Genomic DNA, 24,263 nt, shown 5'->3' on the forward strand with positions numbered 1-24,263 from the left:
TTATGCAGACTTGAAAAGTTTAAAGAATATTTGCGCTAAAAAATATCTAACATAGTAACTACCTATTAATAATAAAAAATTAAATAATTGTTAGTACAAAATACTTGTTAGTATTTATTGAGAAATTGGGACGAACAAACTTGTAGCTAAAATAGTGTGACTATTTATTTAGCTCCATTTGGTGAATATAACCAAAACATTCTCGTTAATTACTAACGCCTGGCGAGTTCTAGATCAACCCATTTTTTCAGTGTAACACTGAAGAATTCTTATCACATTTATATGATTATGTAGGTACATAGAATTAATGACTTATTTGACAATTACAATGATTGAATATTACAAACTATATGTTCATTTAAAAATGGATAAGTACGTCTAGTCTAGTCTCTGTCGGAGTGCCTGTCTGTCTGTCAATTTGTTACCTTTTAACTATATATATATTAACATGCAATAAGTAGGGTAAGTTGTGCTGGAAACAACTAATTTTATTAGAAACGATAAACAAATCTTCCATGTTTGTTTTCATAGTTCTAAATCCATTATTTTTTTGTAAACTTATAGTAGGTTTTAAAAAATGGATGATTCTTAATGGTTCTAGGAGCTTCACCTAGTGGTATTGTTTAAACTTTGTTGGCAACACTGCCCGCATGAGCCTGGATATTGTGTAAAGAAGCCGGAATACCTAGCCGTTTCGCTGTGACCCCAAGCATCCCCCGGGACACGCACTGCGCAGGTTTAATAATAAATACGAAGTTTGTACGTTTAAATTGTAGAGCGAGGCTAATTTGGCGTGGAAACAATGTATTTTTATAATGTCGTGGTATTAGATTAGCCGGGGTTTTAAAAATGAGTACTAGTTCACTAGCTTTATATATATTTTGTGTATTTACTACTAAATTTACTAACTATCATATATAAATATATAAATTATAATTTATATTATATATGATAGTATAGTAATAATAGTAAATAAAATATATAAATTTACTAAACTTTCGTAGCCTACTAATTAATTACGTTGACGTAGAGAAGTCGTAAGATCAGATCAATTGGAATCAAAATATATTTATACATTTTGGACTATTACATTATAAGTCAAATTTATTAGTTCAGAAAGTAGTTAGGTCCAAGAAGACCTGACAAGAAACTTTTCCCTCACCACACCGTCAGCATTTACCAATGATTCTGATTAGCCCATTTGAAATAATAATAGTGACGTTTATTGATAAGTAGATGTATTATAAGTATATGTTCATTTATAAGTAATTACTAAGTGCTAGTTGGTAGTTTGTATTCACACGTTTCGAATTAAAAATGTAAAGCTACAACGATTATTTAAAAGAGCAACACGCAAGTTCCTTGCTCATTCTTCTTGTGATGAGATTTAGTTGTCCGAATGAACGGTAGATTAAAAAAATTGTAATGAATATTCAAAATTGCTTAAATTAAGTTTATTTTAGTAAAGGATTTTCTATTTTATTCTATTCTACTGAATTAATTTAAAGACCAAACAATGTATAATAAAATGACCGATTACGGTCTACCAGGATTTAGTAAGGCGATATATAAGTTAAGTTTCATATAGGATAAAGTATAGTGTTTAAAATTAATAATAATTAAGTCATCTTAAATAATGTTAAATAAAAGGTTTTTTTGTAGCGAGATTTGCTTAAAGTATTACCAAATCAGCAGTGTTCAATTTTTGCGGAAATTGAATATCCAATTTTATACAATATTATCCATTTTAAGTAAATACTAACTTAGTTTTTACGCTAATTAAGTAAGCAAAAACTTTCCAGACCGCTTCTAATTTACTTAGAAACTTGAAATTTATCGCAGTCATTCAAATAAGATAATTATCAAGTAATAGTCAATAAGTATTGTAAAAAAGTAAAATGTATTATAATTAAGTTTCTGTAACAGATCTAATTTATCTGATAAATAAAAGTCTTCAATTGATGTAATAAGTCGTAGTATCATTATGGAATTTTCTGATACTTATTATGAATAATATGTCTAGACGGCTCATGGTACTCATAATTAGTTATTATTTAAAAAAGCAGATGCATTCGTAGTTAATATTTAGTAAGGAATATATCCGTACAAGGTACAGGTAGGACGTTATATACATACATACCGTCACGAGTTATCCCAAATGATCATGCCTATATCATGAATTATAGAAAAGAAAAATATCTGAAATTTTTAATTTTAAATGATTATTTATTTTTAACTCAAGCATATAATAAATAAATAATAGAGTTGTAATTGGAAGGGAACACAAGAAATATTTATTAAAAAACGGTAGTAATTTCATAGATGTAATTCCCACAAACAAGTCCAAAGAGACAGTAAAAAAGAGGTATCGAAATAATACATTATTTATAAAAAGAACGGTGGATAAGCTGCCAAGCAACAAGACAGCAACAAGACTTGAGACTAAGTAGTAAGAATTCAAACTAAAATAAACACTCAAACAAGAGTAGTGGTTAAAACCAAACATGACTAAATTACAATCTCACTCTCAAATTTTTTTATTATAAATTTGGAATTAAACTGAATTATTGAAATAGGTTACATTTTCATCATCTATATCTTGATATATAAAAATTGATTTTGCTCTTTCTTTCTTCTCCTCCGTCCGGAGGACTATTCAATTTCACTTAGTTTGTATAAAGAAAGAAGGCAAAAATCAAATATTTTTTATGCAAAAAAATACATGAAGTTAGTAAAAAAAATATACACACTACCATGTATAATATACATATACCATATTTGACATACACAGACATATACTTTTACACTTGGCGACCACTAGTATTTGTTATTATTTATTAATCGTTAAATAAAACTTGTAAACAAGGAACTGCAAACCACAGTCTACTGAAATAACACTGCTCCGAATAACCGTTCACTAATAATATCGATTAGGTACGTTTAGTTCGCAAACCAACTAGTTCGAAAGAGAACTAGATCTTTCTGTCTTTAGTTCGTGAGTTTGATAATAAGTATCTTATTCTTGCCATATTAACTTGTACAAGATTACAAAAATCAGATTCATTTTTAAATTTAATTAGGAAGAATGTAGTATTCACCAGCATATGCCATTGCATTTTTGTCAAAAAGAAACAATTTAATCAGTGTTCATAACCCGAACAAACTAGTCATAACATGCAGCACCCATTCACGAGTATGACGAATGAGCCAGCCATCATTGCGCTCAATCATATTAAAGGGAGCACATTGATCCGCTAACCACGCCTGATTAACTTTAGCAAGTACTAGCGAACTTTATAGCGAGCCTGACTGTTTTAAGTTACTCCACTACATCATTTAAAGTAATTTTTTTTTATTTATTTCACAACTTTCTCAGATATTAAATTCTAGGCTTACTACCTTTTTTATGTACATTTCACTTATAAAACAAAATACACACAATATTAATCAAAAGTAATTCTTAAGTACTATAAGTAATCTAACCGGGTTATTTTGATTGGTTTTTTAATTTTATGTTATTTATTTATAATTTGGGTTTTTTACTATATTACCTATTATATATACTAGACACTTATTACATTTATATATATCATTATATTATATTATATTATATTATATTATATTATATTATATTATATTATATTATATTATATTATATTATATTATATTATATTATATTGTATGTATCATTAAATATAGTAGCCATATCCTTCATCTAATGTACCTACATATAAATTTTAGCATGTGGTTAGTTTATGTCAACGGAAGCTAAGTTCATTATGTATCAACCTCGTTGTTTATATTATAAAATGTTCAATCCGTTTATTTAAAAAAATGGCAAGCACATGTATTTTAATTCTTTGCAAAATAAATAGTGCAGAATCAAGCAATCGAAAACGGACCCTATTGTAAAGAACAGCATGTAAGATCTAGTGGGGGGACCTGGTGACCCGTGATACAGGTTCTTCGGATACCTAGTACAGGCACCAGTTCTCCACAAATCTGTATTTTTGCATGAATTTTACATGTCAAAGGCTCTGAGCACTTTATATTATGTATGATTTTGTGGAGAAAAATAAATATATTATTATTATTATTATAGTATTTGATAATAATTAAAAAAATATTAATTTTTATTTTATTAACGTTTAATTTAATACAGATAACCACAGAGTAGTTAATTGTCAACATGAACCATTATTAAAAATCGCTGCGAACTATTTGGAATAGTCACATACATTTTAAACAATAATAATAAATTCCTCAAATTGAACGGCTCTGTTCAACGTTGCGATCTAGTTCGATCGGTAATATGCAGATAACATAATTTGATCCGTGAAATGATATACGCATTTTTGTACTGAATTTTCTGTAGGAGTTTATTTATATATTGAAGGTGTTAAGAAAATAACATATTATGGTTACTTCTGTATATTTAATAATTAAAAAAAATATTAATTTAATATAATTCATGAACTATATGAAAATTAAAAATGTACAAAATAATAAAAAACATGGTTCAAAATAAGAAATTATTATAAACGGAGATCTACCGCCAACAATTATAATTCAATATTAATCATAACAACAAAGAAAAGGGAAAAGAAAATATTTAAACTCTTTTTATCAACTACGAAGAAACGTTTAATCCATGTTCAAAATAATTATTATTAAATGAGTTTTTAAAGAAGCAAAAGGAATTTAACAAGTATAAGAAAAACTCCCATAAAGTGAAACTTCCTATATACGAACCTCAAAACAAACGTGGTATAATCTACAAACTTCTATTGAATTAAACATTCAAATTAGGGAATGACAACAATAATATTTGTAAAAAAAATAATAATTTAAATTTAATTTAATAATAATGAGATAATTATATTAAATTAAATTTCAATAATTTAATTTTTATTAATATTATAAATGTGAAAGTTTGTTAGTATGGATATTTGCTACTCTTTTATGCAAAAAGTACGGAACGGATTTTGATGAAACTTTCCAATTAATATAGCTTCTACATCAAAATAAGACAGGCTAAAAATATCTAGTGGGTGAAGCCGGGGGCACAGCCAGTATAAGATAATATGATCGGTAGTTTAAATTCCAAGTTATTCAATAATATTTTTACATTAATATTTACAATTTTCAGGGAATTAATGCTTGCCAAAAATGTCTAAAACTATGTACATTGATACAAAACTATAAAACTGATATCTGTAGATATAACAAGTCTCGCATTGTATAAATAGTTGTTAGTTTTTCGTTATGCCAAAAGAGATTGTGGCCTACTTTCTCAACTACATACAATACCGTTCTACTGCCAGTAAAATAGTTTTATGGTGTTATTTGCATCTCTACTACCAAATCTTAAGGACAGTGTACATATACGAGTAACGTATGAATATCTTACGTTTAAAAATATAACTATTTATATCGTGAAATTATCGCATGAAAGTACAGTTATAAATATTATAAATTAATATAATTTGACGACTAGAGGTTTAGCATACCGCATTATTTCGGGTAGTCTCGGGTTCAATTCCTCGCACGGTGCAAATATTTGTATTCATGAGTATGATAGTTTGTATTGGTCTGGGTGTTTTCTATATATATTATGTATGTATTTACAACAAAGAAAAAATATCAAAATTTTTGTATAAGTTGTCTAATACCACAAGTTCTGCTTACTTAATATTTTACTAACCCTGACATACAGACCTAACTCTTAGATCAAATCTGGTAAATATCAAACAATGTCAATTTGTCTTAATTGTCCAACAACCAACAAAATTATTTCGAAAAAGCCATTTTTCGAAATTAATTTTAACTGTATATAATATATAAAATAAATTTAAATATTCCCAAATTTTCCAAATAAAATCTGAGAAAATTATACATCAAATATAGTAATCAAATATATAGTCTATAAGTATAACGTAATATAATATATTTTTTTAATACTTGATCTACGCACTTTCCTACTTTCAAAATCAATAACCAAATAAATAAATAAACATACGTACAAGTATAACCCGCTAAACGCTATGTGGTCCCAAACGTAGCATATGTTATACTACTGCAAATACATTCATAATATACAAAGAAATATTCCAAGATATAAAAATTTTCGTGCTGTTTACATAATGGAACGACGGGATTCGAACCCGCGACCATTTGGGAATATAACCATCTACTCACCACTGAGGTCATCAAGCAGCAACAATTTAAATAATACAAATGCGACCTGACGTTTTCATTGCAGCTCCTGAAAAAAGTATCCTATATTTAGTTGCACGCTAAATTTAAACGTACATTAATTCAGTTCGCAGTCTAGCCAACTACCTGATAGCGACTGGCGCCTCGACGCCATTTTGAATCTGTGCCAACGCCGAGAATTCGCAATACGCATGTCTTTCTTACCCCAATGAGATTTGTAGCGAGAACTTAATCTGAAAAAGTTTACTCTTGCCGCTTTAGTGTTTATCTTTTCTGATGAAAAGTGGCGCATTTACCGCTTTACATTGTATCTTGTGGCTATTTGCGCAACCGACTTCAAATAAGAAGTATTTTATTTACAATTTTTTTATATATATATAAAAATATTGTAAAGTATAAAAAAAATTGTAAGATATATTACAGAATTGACGTAATTTCTAAATGCAGTTTATTCAGAATCAACCGCCCTAAATGATATTGTTTTTTTTTATTTGATCCAATATTGTCCCATTCTGTACGATGCGACCTATTCTGTGAAAACATCCTAATTTCTCCAGAAATTTTTGAGTGATAGCACATACGTAAGACTGACACAACTTATTATATGTTAGATTACCACAAATACGTGTATATTTACTTTAATTAGAGATTTATATACTGTAATTAGAAAAAAATATTTCAAATTGGTCAGGTAAACATGTCCTAATTTTTGCTCATTTTGGAACACAGTTTTTTTATACTCGTTATCTTTAAGTGAACTCTATGACCCTGCTATTACAGTGTATTAAACAATAACACAAGCATATCAGTGACACCATATTACATTGTAATTAAAGGATTTGACGTCACGTACTTAGGGTTGTACTCTTGTCTCGAAGGGGCTAAAAGGGTCAAGTGTGTTTACGCTCTGATTAGTGCGTTGAATAATCTATTATTTGTAACTATTGTAGTGTAAATTCTACACTACTATGTGGTAAAACTTGACTTGTTCTGGTACAGTCAGCCTCATTTTTTTATTCTTCATAGGCAAAGACGCTGACGGACAGATAGTAAGCGGTCAGCATGTATAATTTATTATTTCTTTATTAATTTAGGGACATTTTTTCATGTTTGATACGCCTGACGTAGAAAGAAATATACATAGAAAAATACATATTTAGTATAGTTAAAAGGATACTCAACAATATAAAAAAAGTGACATCAAAACATAATTTATATACCATATCATACACTAACATCGTTACCACAAACGAGCTCTCTGCCAGCTCAATGTGAGATATGCCTGTATTATGCGTATTATAATATTGTTTTGCATAGTTGTCATTTATAAATTTGTTGTTTCCCTTTATAAATACTACCTAGGACATTGTTATCATATGACACTCATGATAATATTCTAGAAGACTAGGATGTCATGAATTCAGTGTCTAATCTGACCTTAAAGCTGAAACATGACGGATTATACGTTCTATTTTCATTTCATGTAAGGACTACGAATTATGTTATTTTAATACAAAATAAATACACACTGATTGAAATTATGGAAATGTACATAATATGAAATAATATGCCTAAGCGTTAACTGTCGCTTTATAGAAACACGGTCATCACGTTATCATTAATCAATGCATGGCAAGGCATGATATCAATCAGGAATGTGATTCCAGAAGACTAGATTGTCTTTTCTCTTATTCTGTCTTTTCTTTATGCTACAACCGAAATAATATTAGAAAATAAAAAGTACATATATAATAAGTACATTTAATCGAAACTGCGACGGAGTGACAGTATAAACATTTCGGTATAAAAAAAATCTTACATTAGATATTCACATGCATTGTTTCCAAAATACTTGACAGAGCGCACCTATTGTGAGGGAATTCGATATTACGTATAACAGCTTTTAATTGCTCTCGAATTTCATTTGTAAAAAGAATCGTTTCATACGAAATTGACCTTTTCACTCTTAGGAGACTCGGCAAAATGTTCGGGTGCGATTTCTTCTGAACTTTTGACTCTGAACGGAGTAACGAATCATTATTATCGGCTAAATCCACAAGGCTTGCTGTGTATAATAATAGTGCTCTAATCCCGTACATTACCACGACCAGGAACAAGGAGAATCCAGCGATGATGTAGTTCTTCTCAACTCTACTCAGGAGAATCAATTTATCGTACTCATTTAGGATATTGGAGAAAATTAACGAGTGAATGCTTTGCAGAGGGACACACATACCCAGATACACAACGGAAAGGAAATAGCACGTAATTGAGCAGAAATAGAACGTCTTGTGTGTTTTTGTTACTGTTGTAAGATACTGAGAGATTTTCTTCACATCGTACACGGGATTTAGCATGATTAAAATCACTGCCATCTGTATTAGTAGCAAGCAAGTCAGGATAATACAGCATGCGTCCATTTTCTTGGTCTTGATATGGCTGATGGTGATAGGGATATCTTGCTATGGCATTTTTAAAATAAATTTCTTATAAAGAGAATCTATAATGTTGTCTTACATTTCGGCTGACAATTTATGACAAGATATACGACAGATGTTCTTTTTATGAATATTTTTTTTCCTTTGTTGGTATATTACGATGTTGCCTGTAATATTGAAAATAAGATCGATTGTCTACTTTACATTATGGTTTTTTAACGGTATATCGCACATACACTCGTTATAATGAAGTACAATAAATTACAAGAAATTAAAAATTAACTTTAATATTCGTGATCACAAAGTCGCTTTTCCATTATATGTAGTTTTTGAGTTACTGCTGTTTAGTATTATAGATGCGATATGTATATTGATAAATAGAAGTAATAGAAATTATTCAACTGACTAAATTGAATAATTGATATTTCTCTTATATTTTTTTAAATAAATTATTATATTTAATATCATTATAACGGTTATGTCATGGAATTAAACAATATATGTTATAAATTATAAACTACATACATTCTTTAATACAAGATTTTATTTAATGTGGAAACTTTCAACAATAGGATCTAAATAATAATATGCATAATTTGCATATTTGCAATTTAATCTACTCAAGATTAAATTGCAAATATGCAAATTATGCGGTATATGTTATAGAATTTCACTTCAATGTGGAATCTAACGTAGTAAAAAACTAATAAAATGATATTAAAAATATTTTAACCATAAACATCAATTTAACGTTAGGAATAACGTCCGGGATGGATTTATGCGTCAGCTCATACAGATTTTACACTACTGTCGTATTGGATGATTGTGTTGCACATTCTCTAGTTAATATTGCATGTCTGCACATCAGCTCGAATTCAAGTAATCTAGCGATCATGATCAGAAACTGAGCTAGCCTTTCAATCAACAGTAATAGATATAGAGCTACGAAGAAGCATATATAGCATATTGACATCTTGCTCAAATAAAATTCTAAAATCAAAGGCGTATCGTCCACTTTCCTTAGAAGATTTCCATAATATTTTTTCTCCCATGATATTTCCATAAAAGTATTTAAGAAGAGTCCGAATACAACTGCCCCTAATATTTTCGAGTGATAGTTGGTTCTATCCTGCAAATAGCACCATAAATCTCTTATATAGTAGGGTTCTTTGACGGGCTTCAGTAGTGCTATTACAAAAAGCAATTCTGAAAACAAAATTATTCCCAAAATGGCGCTGAATATATTAATCATGATGTTGAAATATTATTTTGTTTATAAATACGTATAATGTTTTGGTAAATCTTGTATTATGATTATTAATATTTTTTACTTTATTCAGAATTATCTTGACTTGGTTTGTTTACTCCAGTTTCATCAGCATCAACTGTTTTTTGAGTAGTAATATTTTTATCTTCTTTATCGGTTCCTCGTGTCTTTTCTTTAAGGAAGGTTTTAATATGCTTATGTTCTATCTTATTAAGGTTAGCAATAGATGGCCATCGTATATGATTGTCTACTTCTTCATTATCCTCATCTTCTTCAATAGATTGGTCTATAATAAACGATTCGGTCTCTCTTTCTATCTCAGTTGTAACAGTCACGTCAACTAAATCATAATTTCCCATTAAATTAGAAAATTCATATAGTTTTGCTGAAAATTTAACGTAGTCGAATAACCTTAATGCAACTACTGTAAAAAATAGTGAAAATCCAGCAAGTAAAGAGTTCCTAGTAGCATTTGTTGAGTCTATAATTCGTATTAATTTTTCCTTGGAAGTTTCGTTCTTTTTCAATAATCGTGAATATTTTAAATTATTTAAAGTCCTTGTAGGACCTAAAATTCCAAATCCAATAATAAAAATTACATACATGGTAATAATAATACGCATTAAATTATGTAGCTGTGGGTTATATAAAATAAATCTAATAGATCGTGAAAGAGTGGTCAGATCTACTATAGGTAATAGTAATAATAGGATTATCACCATTTGCACAACATTAATTGAGATTAGAGTAATTACCGATAAATCTAGGGCAACCATAATTGTTTTTATATATATTTTAATTTAATATACTACATTTCTTATATTACTGTATTGAGTATTGTGTACTGTTGATATTTTTGTCAGGTGTCATATTGAAGTTGTCAGAATATAATAAAAAAAATTGTAAGAATATTGTTCATACAATAATATCCTCCTTGGTACCATAAACGTTTAACTCAGCATAAAAACCGTTTAGAGCCGGCACCCGGCAATTTATGTAGCTATCACGCCTTCTACATTCCCATGATTGAATTCGTTATCAACCGTCACCCACAATGCCGTATCGAAAACGAAACTTGTAACAAGGAGCCCATTTACGTCGTCGATATCTCGCTGTGAAACAAAATAACGCACCAATAGTACGTGGCATATATTTTGCTTTCAAACATATGTTGCTTCAGTCTCACCCGCGCCGATACACGTAACACACACGCTACCTGTAAGCATATACGTAAGCCATTAGTCGGAACGAGACAACGATACTTGCTATTACTGTCGCACAGGTAGCACGTGGCACCCCCTACCAAGTGTCTCCCTTGCCTTTATCACAACCATTACCTATGTCGATTCAATTATGCTGAACTGTTGACTTTGTGGACAGCAATATTTTCAGTGCTTGCGGCTGTTCGAGCTAAAACAAAAGTCCAATCTGGTTCCGATGGTAATCTTTTAATTAATGACGGTATTTTAACGCATAATAACTGTACTTATATGTTTATTTAATCATGAGATTAGTTCTAATAATGGTCTCATTTTAAACTTGCATTCATAAATTTAAAGACGAATAAATTATGTGATCTACAAATTTCTAATACTTTTATATATCGCTGTTTCGCCTATATATCATTGATATGTTTACACGGATGATGATTATAATGATTTACACCCATGATTTAAACGGATTTGAGTAACGAACATAAGTTTGTAAGAGATTTCTTTAAGCAATAAGGCCTTTTTTAACACATTTATTTAAATTTCTTTTTTTAGTAAACATTTTACTTAAATAAAGAATTGTATAATTATTATTAACATGTAAATTTACATATTTTGTTTGACATTTAGCTTTATAAAGTTGTCAAATAGTTACTGAACTTTAAAAGTTTTGACAACAAGAGCAAGTTAACATTTCGTTGAAGATTATTTTTGTTGTCAGCTTCAGCAAAATATATTGTTGCTAATAAAAACTACGCATTAATTAATTATGTAAAATATTATAACCAAAAACAAAGCTGTTCTTTATCTTGTTTTAATATTATACACGGAAAGTTTGTGACAATGGATGGATAGATGTTTGTTACTCATTGACGCAAAAAGTATTGAACGGATTTTGATGAAACTTTACAGTGATATAGCTTATACATCACAATAATACATAGGCTATAAATTTCATGCGAGTTAAACTGTGGGCACAGCTAGTAACTATTAATCTTATCTTAGAATATTTTATCATAATAAAATATATTGGCATTATTTTTTTTCTAAAAACACTGCACTTCGTAAAATATAAACTTGATTTTCATCCAGAAAAAATATGAAAAAGACTACTCCCATAGTCAACTCTTTCTTTTATGTTATAAAGTTTTTTTTAAATTTATTTATACAGAGTTAGTAATAAAAGTACAAAATACAGATATAATACTCAAGAAACTGAACTACTTGGTATATATAAATATGGTATATACACTTCACGACTAATAGTTTTTTTAATATTATTATTTTTCCTATGCCGTACTTTATTTTTCTTTACTCTCAATAAAAAAAAAAACACTAAAATAATTACACATCTTATCTCTATAAACATTTCGAAATTTGAAAAAAGTCTAGTCTTTATTGTCATCTTATCATAAGAGTAGCCTCTTATTTTTTCTACAGCTATTTCAGTTTTTATTTTTTTTATATATAGCGTTATTATTATCCGTATATTATACTTTTATATATATGCTCTCAATTGGTGCGCACGTGACGTCATTATCTTCAATACGTGACTTGAAACATGTATTTCTATCCAATTCTTATAATAAGATTTGTATCCTTAAAATAATATTTTTTCTTTGATTATGTAATATATTATGGTTAACGTACTTCACTTTTAAATTTTATTATAATGTACTTAACATTATATACGTATATAATGTAATAGTTTCGCTGAAACGGAATTTCCTGGGACCTAAAAAGACTTAATAAGAAAAAAATATAATGTACTTACATCTAAAAAAAACAGGCAAATTCTACGTTATTTAATTCGTAACTATTGATGAACAAGTCAAGACATATATCTTAACAAAATCGCTCCTTTTTTGACGCCGGTTAGATTTATTTTTAGGCCAGGTCCATTCTTTTCTGCTTGAAATCAGACTATCTCTATGCTCTGTCACATTCCAACTAGTATCGAAGATATGGCGGCCTGGTTCGAACTCATTGCGGTACAAACAGAATTTAGACATATCTATCAAGGGGGAATTATTATTCATTCGCTCTTGTACTTCAGCGGATTTGAAAAGACCTCTGAACTAATCTCATTTTCGTTGGATGAAGCTGTAAAAGTCATATGTCGTCAATAGTAGCAGACTGGTTAAAAAAATGAATAATCGATTAGCAACTCTACTGGCCGATTACCTGATTCCAATTTCAAATCGCAAACACCTCTAGTTTCCAACAGATTACCTATTTCCGAACACAAGTTCGAATCCTATCTCAATAAATCCTACCAACCTTACATTTTAAATCAAAGCGCAATTTATGATTGCGTGTAAAGAGCGGCACTCACGGAAAAGGATTTTTTATGTCATTATTATTTTAAACTTTAAGGCTGTGTACGTAGAAGTTAAGTTTCCGTGGCGTATGAAATACTATTTTAGAATAATTTACTGCCAACCTAGACGTTGAATTATAGTTTCAGGTGTTCGTATTATGAACGAAAATCATTGGATGTAAGGTTATATTATTATTTCGGGATATACAATATGATTACAAACTAAAATTTTAAAGCATCAGATTGTTTGATTCAAATTCCTTTTGTTGAAAACTAGTGCCAGAAAATAAAAAAAAAAAACCTACATAATCAATATTCTACTCTGCACTTATTATACGCTTTTCTGTATAGTGTGTCTGACTCTATTACGCATTTTTCAGACGGTCTCTGGGCTTGAACACTTTTTAGGGTATAAAATCTCCATGGAAATAATATACCTGATAGGTTAAATATATATATAAAACAATCTTCATATATAAGATTAAAGTCGGTTTTTGATTAGCAGACAGTTATTCGAAAATCAACTTTAATCGTGAATCCGTACTCATTATTAATATTTTGTAGTAATAATAAATAATCATCTCACATACTAATTTGCATTCGAAATTTGAAATTTTTTCGTTCTGAAATCTGTTAAAAGTTGGATATTCATTCATTCTTCATTTCACACTTTCCTCTATGGTCGTGACTTCCATGATGATATCAGTTTCCTTGGGAATAGTGGTCCTCGCATGTTGTCTCCATCTGATACGATTTTTGGTCGTATGAGAATATTGTACAATGGGCTTGTGATGATTCATTAATATATTCATGATGATCATTAATTAATTCATGAATTTCCGTAATTGTCTGTACAAGCTTGTTACATTATGTCAACCTATGGCATTGCTACTGCTAATAAGTGACATATCAGTAATGTACTTACATTAGGTAGAAGACTGTAGTGGGCGACCTTTACTTCCATAAAATTCAAATTCATAATATCTATATTCATGTAGGTTTATTACAGACTCTTATGATAGGTCGAATCGAACTGACATGAAACTCAGCTCGTATTCTTATCAAATAAATGTTGTACATGTTTACAATAATACAGATTAATTTTTAAATACAAATTAAAAATAGAGTGACTAGCAGCATATTCTATTGCAAAAGCAAATAGTCTAATCAGTGTTTGTAACCCGACCAGACCAACCCTCACAAACAACCGTTCACGAGTATAGATGTCCTCTTAATTTGTCTCTATCTGATACTTTTTTTGGCTATATGGGATCATTATACAATGGACTGAGGATGATTCATTAATATATTCATGATTATCATTAATTAATTCAGGAATTTCCGTAATTGTCTGTACAAGCTTGTTACATTATGTCAACCTACTGACATTGCTACTGCTAGTAAGTGACATCTCAGTAATGTACTTACATTAGGAAGACTGTACTCGGCCGAGCTCCACTTTCGTTAATTGTAGTTACCTGTACCATACTGAAATTGTAAACCTCGGTGGTCTAGCGGTTTGATATACCACCTTGCTTTCTTTGGTCGCGGGTACGATTCTCCAAAGTAATGATTTTACTAAGGTAGACTTTGTGAAAAATTGACTGCGTAGTTCTAAATAACTATTTCTGCTACTAAGCTGTTTGTTTGGTGTATAGTACACCAAGTACAGCTCGGTTAACGATAAAAGATATCCCAATCCTCCAGAACAGCAACTCAAGAGGAACGCACAAGTAGTATCAAATGGTAACGTCATATGATATCAGGTGTCATATGATAACGTATTATACTCAGTGCTGTTCACAAATATAATCGACTATTACCAATTACAATCAGTTAGGCCGTCAACTTATAACTTTATAATCTACTTTACTTCAGATGGTCGCGGGTTCGATTTCTCGGTACGGTATAATATTTGTAATCATGAGTATCGGTCTGAGTGTCTTCTATATATATTATGTAAAAAAATATAAATATATATATATATATATATATATATATATAAAAAAAAAAACATCTAAGCATTTATACCAGTTGTCTGGTACCCATAACATAAGCTCTGCTTACTTCGGGATTAGATAGCTTTGTGAATTGTCCATTCCATTCATTCATTTATTTTATCTATTATATTATATACATTCATATGATCAAAATTCTTTTCACTAAAACATTTCATTTTCATATATTTTTACATTCAACCTTACCTAAAAATAATTAGAATACTAAATCCTTTGGCTGTCTCGAGACTGACATCGACGTTTGTTACAACAATGGCAAGCTATGCATTCATTATTAGCAAATTTCAAGTAAAGAATACTCTGGTGAAAATTGGCCTTTTGCAACAAAGGAGCCTGAAGTTGAAGACATGAGAAACTTTGCAGGGGCGCGTTATAGAACATTGAATGGAATCTTACTAGGGTTGTCCCATATTTGAGTTACGCACTCTATGTTGTGTCTTAATCAATTTTATGATACTTTTACGTATAATAAAATTGTTTGTTTGTCTGGAATTATAGTAAAATTTTCACAGAATATTCTCATATAGTGTGAATAGTTCTCATATAGTGAACAATATCTATTAGTCAAGATATAGACCAAAGAAAGATGTTAAAAAGAGGAATAAATTATTTTGGAAGGAAATATATATTTTTAATACGTTACAATTATAATATTTTTATTACATTAGTAAAATATTATATAAACTAGAATAAAAAATAGTGTATCTATACAATATATTATTTATTATTCTTGAGTGATATTTGACGAAGATATACATTTGTACATTTACATATTAAAAAAACAAGAATGTTATTATTAATAACAGATGACATACTCCGGTTTATTTTTTTTAACAGAAATAAAATTAGAAAAATTTGTCATATATATATGCAAGTTGCACATACCTAGTCGGCAACTTTTAACTGTAAACAGTTAAGATATGACTTGCAATATTGCAAATACAAACAAATATTTGTTCAAATATTTTTTTTTCAAATCTATTAATATTTTTTTTACTTTAGTCATTCCAAACAAATCATGACATTACGTAATTTTAATGTAAATAAATATTAAAGTCCGGTTCATGATATCGCGTAAATGTCAAAATAAAATCAATTTGAAACGACAATATTTTTGAAGTGTAATTATATTATGCTGGTTTATATTAATTCTGTTTATTATTTCATATGCGGCAACCCTACTTAGGCTCATGAAAGTTTGAACGAAACAAAACACAAATACGTAAGTTGGACCACTGTTCGTTCGGATACATAACGAGTGTGTACGTATGTTTTGTTGGATACAACTACGGTACTTGTAGAATTCAATGATACTACAACTATAGTGGCATTAAAATTTATACATTTATAAGTTATATTTATATATTAAATTTAACAAAGAGCTTTGTGACCTAGTAGTTATTACACCGGTTTTGACCGAATTTTGAGTACAAATACAGCCGACATCAAAAACCTATTGTATGGTAATTTACAATGCCGGTGATGGCAACACCGATAACACGTCAAATTCGAGAGAGAGAGTAGCAAACTTGAGCCTGCCACATTCGGCCTTATTACAAAAAGATAAATCTGGTTTAGCACTAGTAATAAACCATTCACCAATGTATTCCTTATTACAAAATGAAGTTTATCTCTAAATCGTGATTCGTCTATGGTCTAAAGTTAGACCTGCGATGCCCCTAGTTTAACAGTGGTCTAAATGCAAAAATACAAACTCCATTTTAAAAATTCTATTGTTAGTTGTAGTTTTTGGAAAAATATTTTAACTAAATTAAAAATATATTAACTAAAAATATTTAAAGCAAATTTTACGACAATAAAAACATATAAAAGACGTTAATTGTTATTTTTTCACTCATTTGACTTTGAAATAGTCATCATTCGAACGATCCAATAAAAATATCTCGCCGTTCCTTTTCTCCGTATAGGACTCCTACTAATAATTTAAAACTGATTTTCAGCCTAATAGTACATTAATAAATATTATATATTAATGAAATAGTTATAATGAAGACATAGATAAATAGAAATAAATTTATTTTTAGTTTATACATTTTTCTTTGAACTAATATTATTTTTGATCTTTTCAGTTTTCTGGTAAAATGGAACGTAATTGTACGGTGACAGACATGAGTGACTGATTTCTGTATGGAATACATAATGAACGATTTAACTGTAGTACTAAGTAGTCCTCTGTTAGATCTGGATTCGTAATAATGTTAGGTTTATTCCAAGTATTAACTTTAGGAATGGTTTAAACCACGACCATTTAGACCACGTTTCGTCCGAGTTTTAACAGATTTTTTGTAATAAGAACGATTGAATTCTAACATACCCAACAAAATCTGGGAATGTCAAATATTACAGTGATTTCGACTGCTGGCATAGTCAGCAGTCGAATCTATAACTACTCCATATGGGATAAAAAAAAAAATGGTCTAAAATTTGTTTTTATATCAGCCAGATTTGAATTGACGACCTGTTGGGTGACTCAGGATAGTAAACTGTCAAACTACGACAATGTTTAAAACATTACCAAATGGATAGATATTTTTGAAGAATATAAGAAATATAAAAAGGAAATTAAATATACACTCAAACCCCGAAAGTCGTAACAAAAAGGAATACCGAATTATTATGCTGTTTTTTTTAAGCAGAAAGGAAGAAGTGTTATCTCTCCGCTATAACGAAATGTCGCAGCGCGTTCCCCGTTTAAAATATATATTTGAACGCCACGTTCAAACGGCTACAGCAAACGTCATGAATATGTAATCACTCGACACGAATTCATATTTATGATTTTCACTGCCTTCGACAAATTCAACTGCCCACTTCAGAATATTAATAAATTATTTAAAAATACTCATGAATCACGAAGTCAGTTGAATACTATAGAAGGAAATATATATTTTACTGTATTATTTATGTGTGGTTATAAAAATTATGTACAAATAACAATAAACTTACACAAGTTTTATGTTATTTGTTTATATGTAAGAGGTTTTGAATATTCTTTTTTGTAATAAAAATTTCACCGTCATCTGTTTCTTCTTTATCCTATTTATTTGGGGTCAACATAATCTCTCTTGTCATATCAACTATCACACAGTCCATCAACTCTTTCTCGGCCTTACTCTGCCTTTATAACCATCCACTATCATATACATATACTTTCTTTTAAAAATTGTATTTATTACAATATAAACGCATAATATCATATTACATCATTGCGTTATACGTTTAAATTATAATAATAACTATTTTTCTTCAATTAAAAAATGTAATAAATCAATTTCAGCTATTTAGATAAACTAAATAGCTGAAATTGATTTACATAAATAGTTTATACGAAACAGATTTAGTATTTGATAGAAGAATGGTAGAAATATGCAGCAACACAAAATAAACATATAATTTGCCTTCTAATATTGATTTTTGATAATTCTTTAGTATATATTTAATTTATGAGACTTTAAAAATTTATACAATATGATTTTGTAATTTTTTATTTAGGCAAAATGTATTCTCCATTAGAGATTTCGGGACTTGTATTGATTTTACTTCTTTATTGTAACAAAATTATATTAAAATTAAAATAATTTATGGATGTTCAACAGTACTTCAGTACTTCATTGTTTTAAAAGAATTTATATTTAATCAGAACAGATTCGTTTCTTCATACCGAGAGACGTTCAAATAAAATTTTACAAGGAAAACTTCAATTTCATATTTTCAAATCACAAAAACAATTCCAAAAAGAAATAATTGAACTTCAACAAGGGAAGGCGGCATGCTTCGGGGCTCTGGCTATCAATTTTATTTCAAAAACTTTACTCTCTTGTTACGAATTCATCTGATTGCGGCCCTTTACCGTACTAGAGTATTTAAATACTCCGAAAGCTTTCTCTCATCGGAACGAAACGAAAGTAAGCCCTTAACTCACCTTTTCTTCACAAAGAACAAAGCTTAAGCAATTTGAACCCTAACCGGTTGTTATAAGGAACGCGCCATTACCGAATCACAAGTTTGGCCAAAAAGTTACAATGGTAGGGTTTTATTCGAAAACTTTTTGCAGTACTGATTATTGAAAGTTTTAAATTTCTTTTTGTCCGGGAATCGGTCACGAAGGCGTGATTTGGAAGGAAAGGGCTGAAATTCGTTCAGTTTTATTATTATATTACGTGAAATTGTTCGATCACAGCAAAATTATTCAATTTTTTTAATAAAACATGTAAAATATTTGTACTATATTAATGAATACAAAAGTGTGTATTTGTTACTTGTTTTATAACTAAACAGCTGAACATATCCTAATGAAATTTGCGGGCAAGAAAGATTAAAAAGATTCTAAAGAGACTCTTGATAACATTAACTACCTTTATCACAAAAAATATGATATCGTGGCTAACAATTAGTATATTTACATAAATAATTTAAATAAATATGAACGTTGTATGTTTATTTATAAAATATATGGATGTCACGTTTCTACTGAATTTCAGTAAGTAGAGCTTACAGTGCTTAATAGGTCTAATTCGATTTTAGCCCCTTTACTTTATACCTCGCATCTTGTTCTGTATATGAAATGTTTTACATATTTTCCTTTGTATAGTTGTACATATACAGTCATCACCATCATCAATCCTTTTTTTTTATACCACGTAGGTGGCAAACAAGCATACGACCCATCTTATGGTAAACGGTTACCGTAGCCTATGGATAATAAATAGTAGTGCTGTAAATATATGTGTTGTTTAGAATACACATATATGTACAACATGAAAACGTTGTTTGTTATTACTCAATAGTTACAATATACTTAACGTACGCAATATACGTGTCGTTTAAATAATCATCAAAATCAGTTCGTTCCTACTTTTAGACAGTCAGTTTAAAAAAGTATTATAAATATTGTTAGCATAGATATTTTAAACACATTATTTTTATACTTTTATACTTCAATCTATTTCAAAACGACTAGGCTAATTATATTGAAACTCGATATAAATATTAATAAAGTAATTTTAACGTGTTACATAATGTTTAATCTTAATTCACGTGTCTAAGCAAAACACTGGCAGTTTTCTTTTACATCAAAAACAAATTGCTAACCTATTTGAAAAATGAACAGTCTAATATGATAATAATAATACTCTTTTACCGTTCAGAAATGTTAAGTGATAGAGTACTAAAGAATAATATTTTCTATAGTAATTATATATAATTAACTTCTAACAACGTGTTACATGAATGGCCAGAATCACACGAACTCCCGCAGTGCAGTTTGTGTACTAAATAACTTCCATTTCACGCCTAGTATATCTTGAATATATAGTAATAATGTTATATATACGTATGTCTATGTAGGTATGTACATATTATGTATATTTGCATGTAGTATTTATATATTAGTTGTATTGTTTTATACACAACCTACTATTTTTGTCATATCTTCACCGTCCACCTAAAGGTTGCCTGTAAGAGATTGTTTAGCGATAAGACCGCCTTTTATACTTCTGATTGTATTTAAATTAATTGATATTGTTCTGTATCTGGTGCAATAACGTGTATAAATAAATATAATTCATTCATTCATCGCAGCCCGGAAGACGTTCACGTCCAAATAAATATAATAAAAATCCCTATTAGTCTACCTTATACAGAGCCAATATTTGTTAATGTATTTCCATATTATATTACATAGCGCGGGTCAGCTGTTCAGTGTTATATATATAATAATACTAGCTGACCCGTGCAACTTCGTCTGTATCTCGTCACATTTCGCTCTAATTTACGTAATATCTTTTTAATGTCAATAGATGCGAGTAACAAACATACTCAAATATTATTTCAAAAGTAAAACTGAATTACATTTTCCTGCTGTATTATTTTATCACTCTGTCATCACACTATAAGATATATGGCGTGAAGATACCAAAAGCAAAGTTATAAATAAAAACGGCTAAAATTAGTCAAATACTAGTCCATACGAATTCCGTGGTATGGAACAAACTATGAACGAAAAAAATGCAGGAAGTGGGAGAAACAACGGGGCGTCTAAACAAAAAGTCGTACAGCGACGAAAATGTCCAAACCAATGTATTCCATTCCACCCCAGTAGTTATATTCTGATAAATGATAGCTTGTGATAAACTGTTTGTGAAAATCCGGAGGCTTTTTTGTTTCTGTTGTACAAGGCACGTTGGACTTTGATACTGCAAAAAAATTGGTTTGATGTATAAAGCGAATACTGGCTATAAAGAGTCCCATAGCTGTTGGTCATGGCATTTCGTGGTCGAATATGTTCGGGCTTAAAAATCTAACAGGGAGGAGCCATTAGGTTTTCTATGTTTATACATGTATAATAATAATAATATCAGGACGATTCACACAACGCCATCTAGACCCAAGTTAAGCCAGCTAAGCTTGTGTTATGGGTACTAGATAACTGATACATATACATAGTTTTTTTTTTGTAAATACATACATATTACACATAGAAAATACCCAGACCGATACAAACAATCATACTCATGAATACAATTGTTTGTGCCGTGCGAGGAATCGAAGCCGCGACCATCGGTCGTAAAGCGGTGTGCTAGACCGCTAGACCACCGAGGTCGTCAAATATGGAAGATACTACTACGAAGCACAAGTGTGATTCATAAAAGAATAATACTAATCTACCATTGGAGACTACTACTACAATATATAAGTTTGTAGAGAATGATCTGGTCAGATAACTATGACTGATTAAATTTGTCATTCAAGTAAGTATTTGTTTACTTAAATTTGTTTACTTAAACTTTACTTATATCAATTTTGCTCTATGGCAGTTTGTATTCACACATAATCTAAAAAAAATGTAATACTGAACGACATTTATTTAAAAGACAACATAAATATTTTGTCTTTCGTCTCGTTCTAGTTTTCAGACTCTCAGAATGAGCGGTAGAATAAAAAAAATATGACTAATCAAAAATGCTTATATTAAGTTTTAATTAAGAATTAAGATTATTTTATTTCTAAATTATCTGGACGAAGGTAGTAAGCAAGGAATATTTATTCTGTGGTAAAATTATTTTTGTCGTATATAGTCTATGTTTATAAAAAGAGAACTGTAAGTTTCCTTATCCTCTATATAAAGTAATCGTAAAACGTACGCTCAATGTAAACGGCTAAAAGAAGTTAAACAAATATTAATAAGCGAAATATCTGTTATCTAAATATATATAACTCAAAGGTGATTGACATAGTGATCTATCAACGCACAGTCCAAACCACTAGACGGATCGGGCTGAAATTTGGCATGCAGGTAGATGTTATGACGTAGGCATCCGCTAAGAAAGGTTTTTTGATAAATTCTACCCCTAAGGGGATATATTAACGCGAGCGAAGCCGCGGGCAAAAGCTTAAAAATTTAAAAATCCTTCCTAAAAATTTTTACTACATACTTGTTATTTTGTATCATATAAAATGATGTGGAAAAAATCAACTTACAAGCAGCTGTGCATTATTTAAGGAGTTCAGTAGTTTTTCCCTTACCTTTCCATTAATAACAATATTGCCGATACTATACATGTTATATAGATTTTGTTACTTTTAATAATTTGATATATTCTATGACGATATAAAAGTTCAGTTCTTTTTAGCACAAACAAATACAAAGAACTGAACCGTTTAATACCCATCAAAGATTTATGATAATATTAGTCCTCATCTAGACGTATATAGATAAGAATCTATTAGGTATAGTAGTCGTATCCTGAATCTATACAAGTAAGGACACGTTCTTCAAATACGTAGTAATGTAAGCACGTTTTCGAGGACTAGTTCCAAGTTACGCAGTTCCTACATGCGGACGGATAAGTTTGCGAATGATTGCAAATTAAATTTTCTCCCCTTTCCGCATAGGAAAAAGCGTGTAACTAGTTGAATATTGTAACTAATGTTTGAGTAGCGATAGGAAGTTCTACATCTACTTTGTACATACGAGACATTAGCGCAGTTATAAAATCTCTGTTTGATTTGAAATAAATCCAATAAATTGTAACTATTCCTATTTCCTACAATCAGTCAATCAGTTCCTTCAATCAGTAAACAATGTGCAAAATATAGGTATATACTGATATCTCTCCTGCGTTGTCTACTATATCCACATAGTGGAAGAGTACTTTTAGTAATGGAGAAATTATAAATTTATACCCCATGGAAAATACACCTCCATGAGCGCTCTGGAATAAATAATAATAAAAACCACGAATAATGACACAGCGCCATTTGGGCACTGGACAACTGAAAGATATAATTTGATACATTTTTTCTAAATACATACATAGACATAAACCAGACCAACACAAACACCCATACTCATGAATATAAATGTTTGTATCGTAAGAGGTATTGAATTCGCGACCATTGGACGCAAATCGATATCTTAAACTAATAAACCACCGGGACCGTCATTTAAAATCATCAAATCAAATGAAATTTATCAAACTTCTGAAGATTATAGTCAATCTCTTGGGATCGATATGAAACCAGTTAACCCTAACAAGTGTCAACCAATAATTTTGGGTCGCCCAAAACAGTTAGCTAAAGTCAATCTTCGTGCCGTTACACCTGTCATGTTCGATAACTCAGTTATTCCACTCGGTCGCAATTGCAAAGATCTCGGTCTTTATATAAATTCACTATATATACATTGGATATCACTACATTTGAATTCTCTAGACCATACAACTATTGACGCTCTAAACCCATTGACAGTTCTTTCACTTCTTCATATATTTA

At 29.8% G+C, this 24,263-nt stretch overlaps 2 protein-coding genes across 2 annotated transcripts; both read right to left on the minus strand.

Annotated features, from left to right (window-relative positions):
* Positions 1–7,986: 7,986 nt before the first annotated feature.
* LOC131854057 (uncharacterized) lies at positions 7,987–8,753 on the minus strand. Its single transcript, XM_059205182.1, has one exon. The coding sequence runs from the start codon at positions 8,634–8,636 to the stop codon at positions 8,037–8,039; it is 600 nt and encodes a 199-aa protein (XP_059061165.1). The 5' UTR covers positions 8,637–8,753; the 3' UTR covers positions 7,987–8,036.
* Positions 8,754–9,434: 681 nt separating this feature from the next.
* Positions 9,435–10,774, minus strand: LOC131854047 (uncharacterized). The gene has a single exon (XM_059205172.1). It carries the CDS (start codon positions 10,695–10,697, stop codon positions 9,987–9,989), a length of 711 nt encoding a protein of 236 aa, XP_059061155.1. The 5' UTR covers positions 10,698–10,774; the 3' UTR covers positions 9,435–9,986.
* Positions 10,775–24,263: the final 13,489 nt, after the last annotated feature.

This window comes from Achroia grisella, unplaced genomic scaffold, assembly GCF_030625045.1.
Source record: "Achroia grisella isolate CSIRO2021 unplaced genomic scaffold, CSIRO_AGI_Agris_v1 utg1186, whole genome shotgun sequence".
Classification (NCBI taxonomy): Eukaryota; Metazoa; Arthropoda; class Insecta; order Lepidoptera; family Pyralidae; genus Achroia; species Achroia grisella.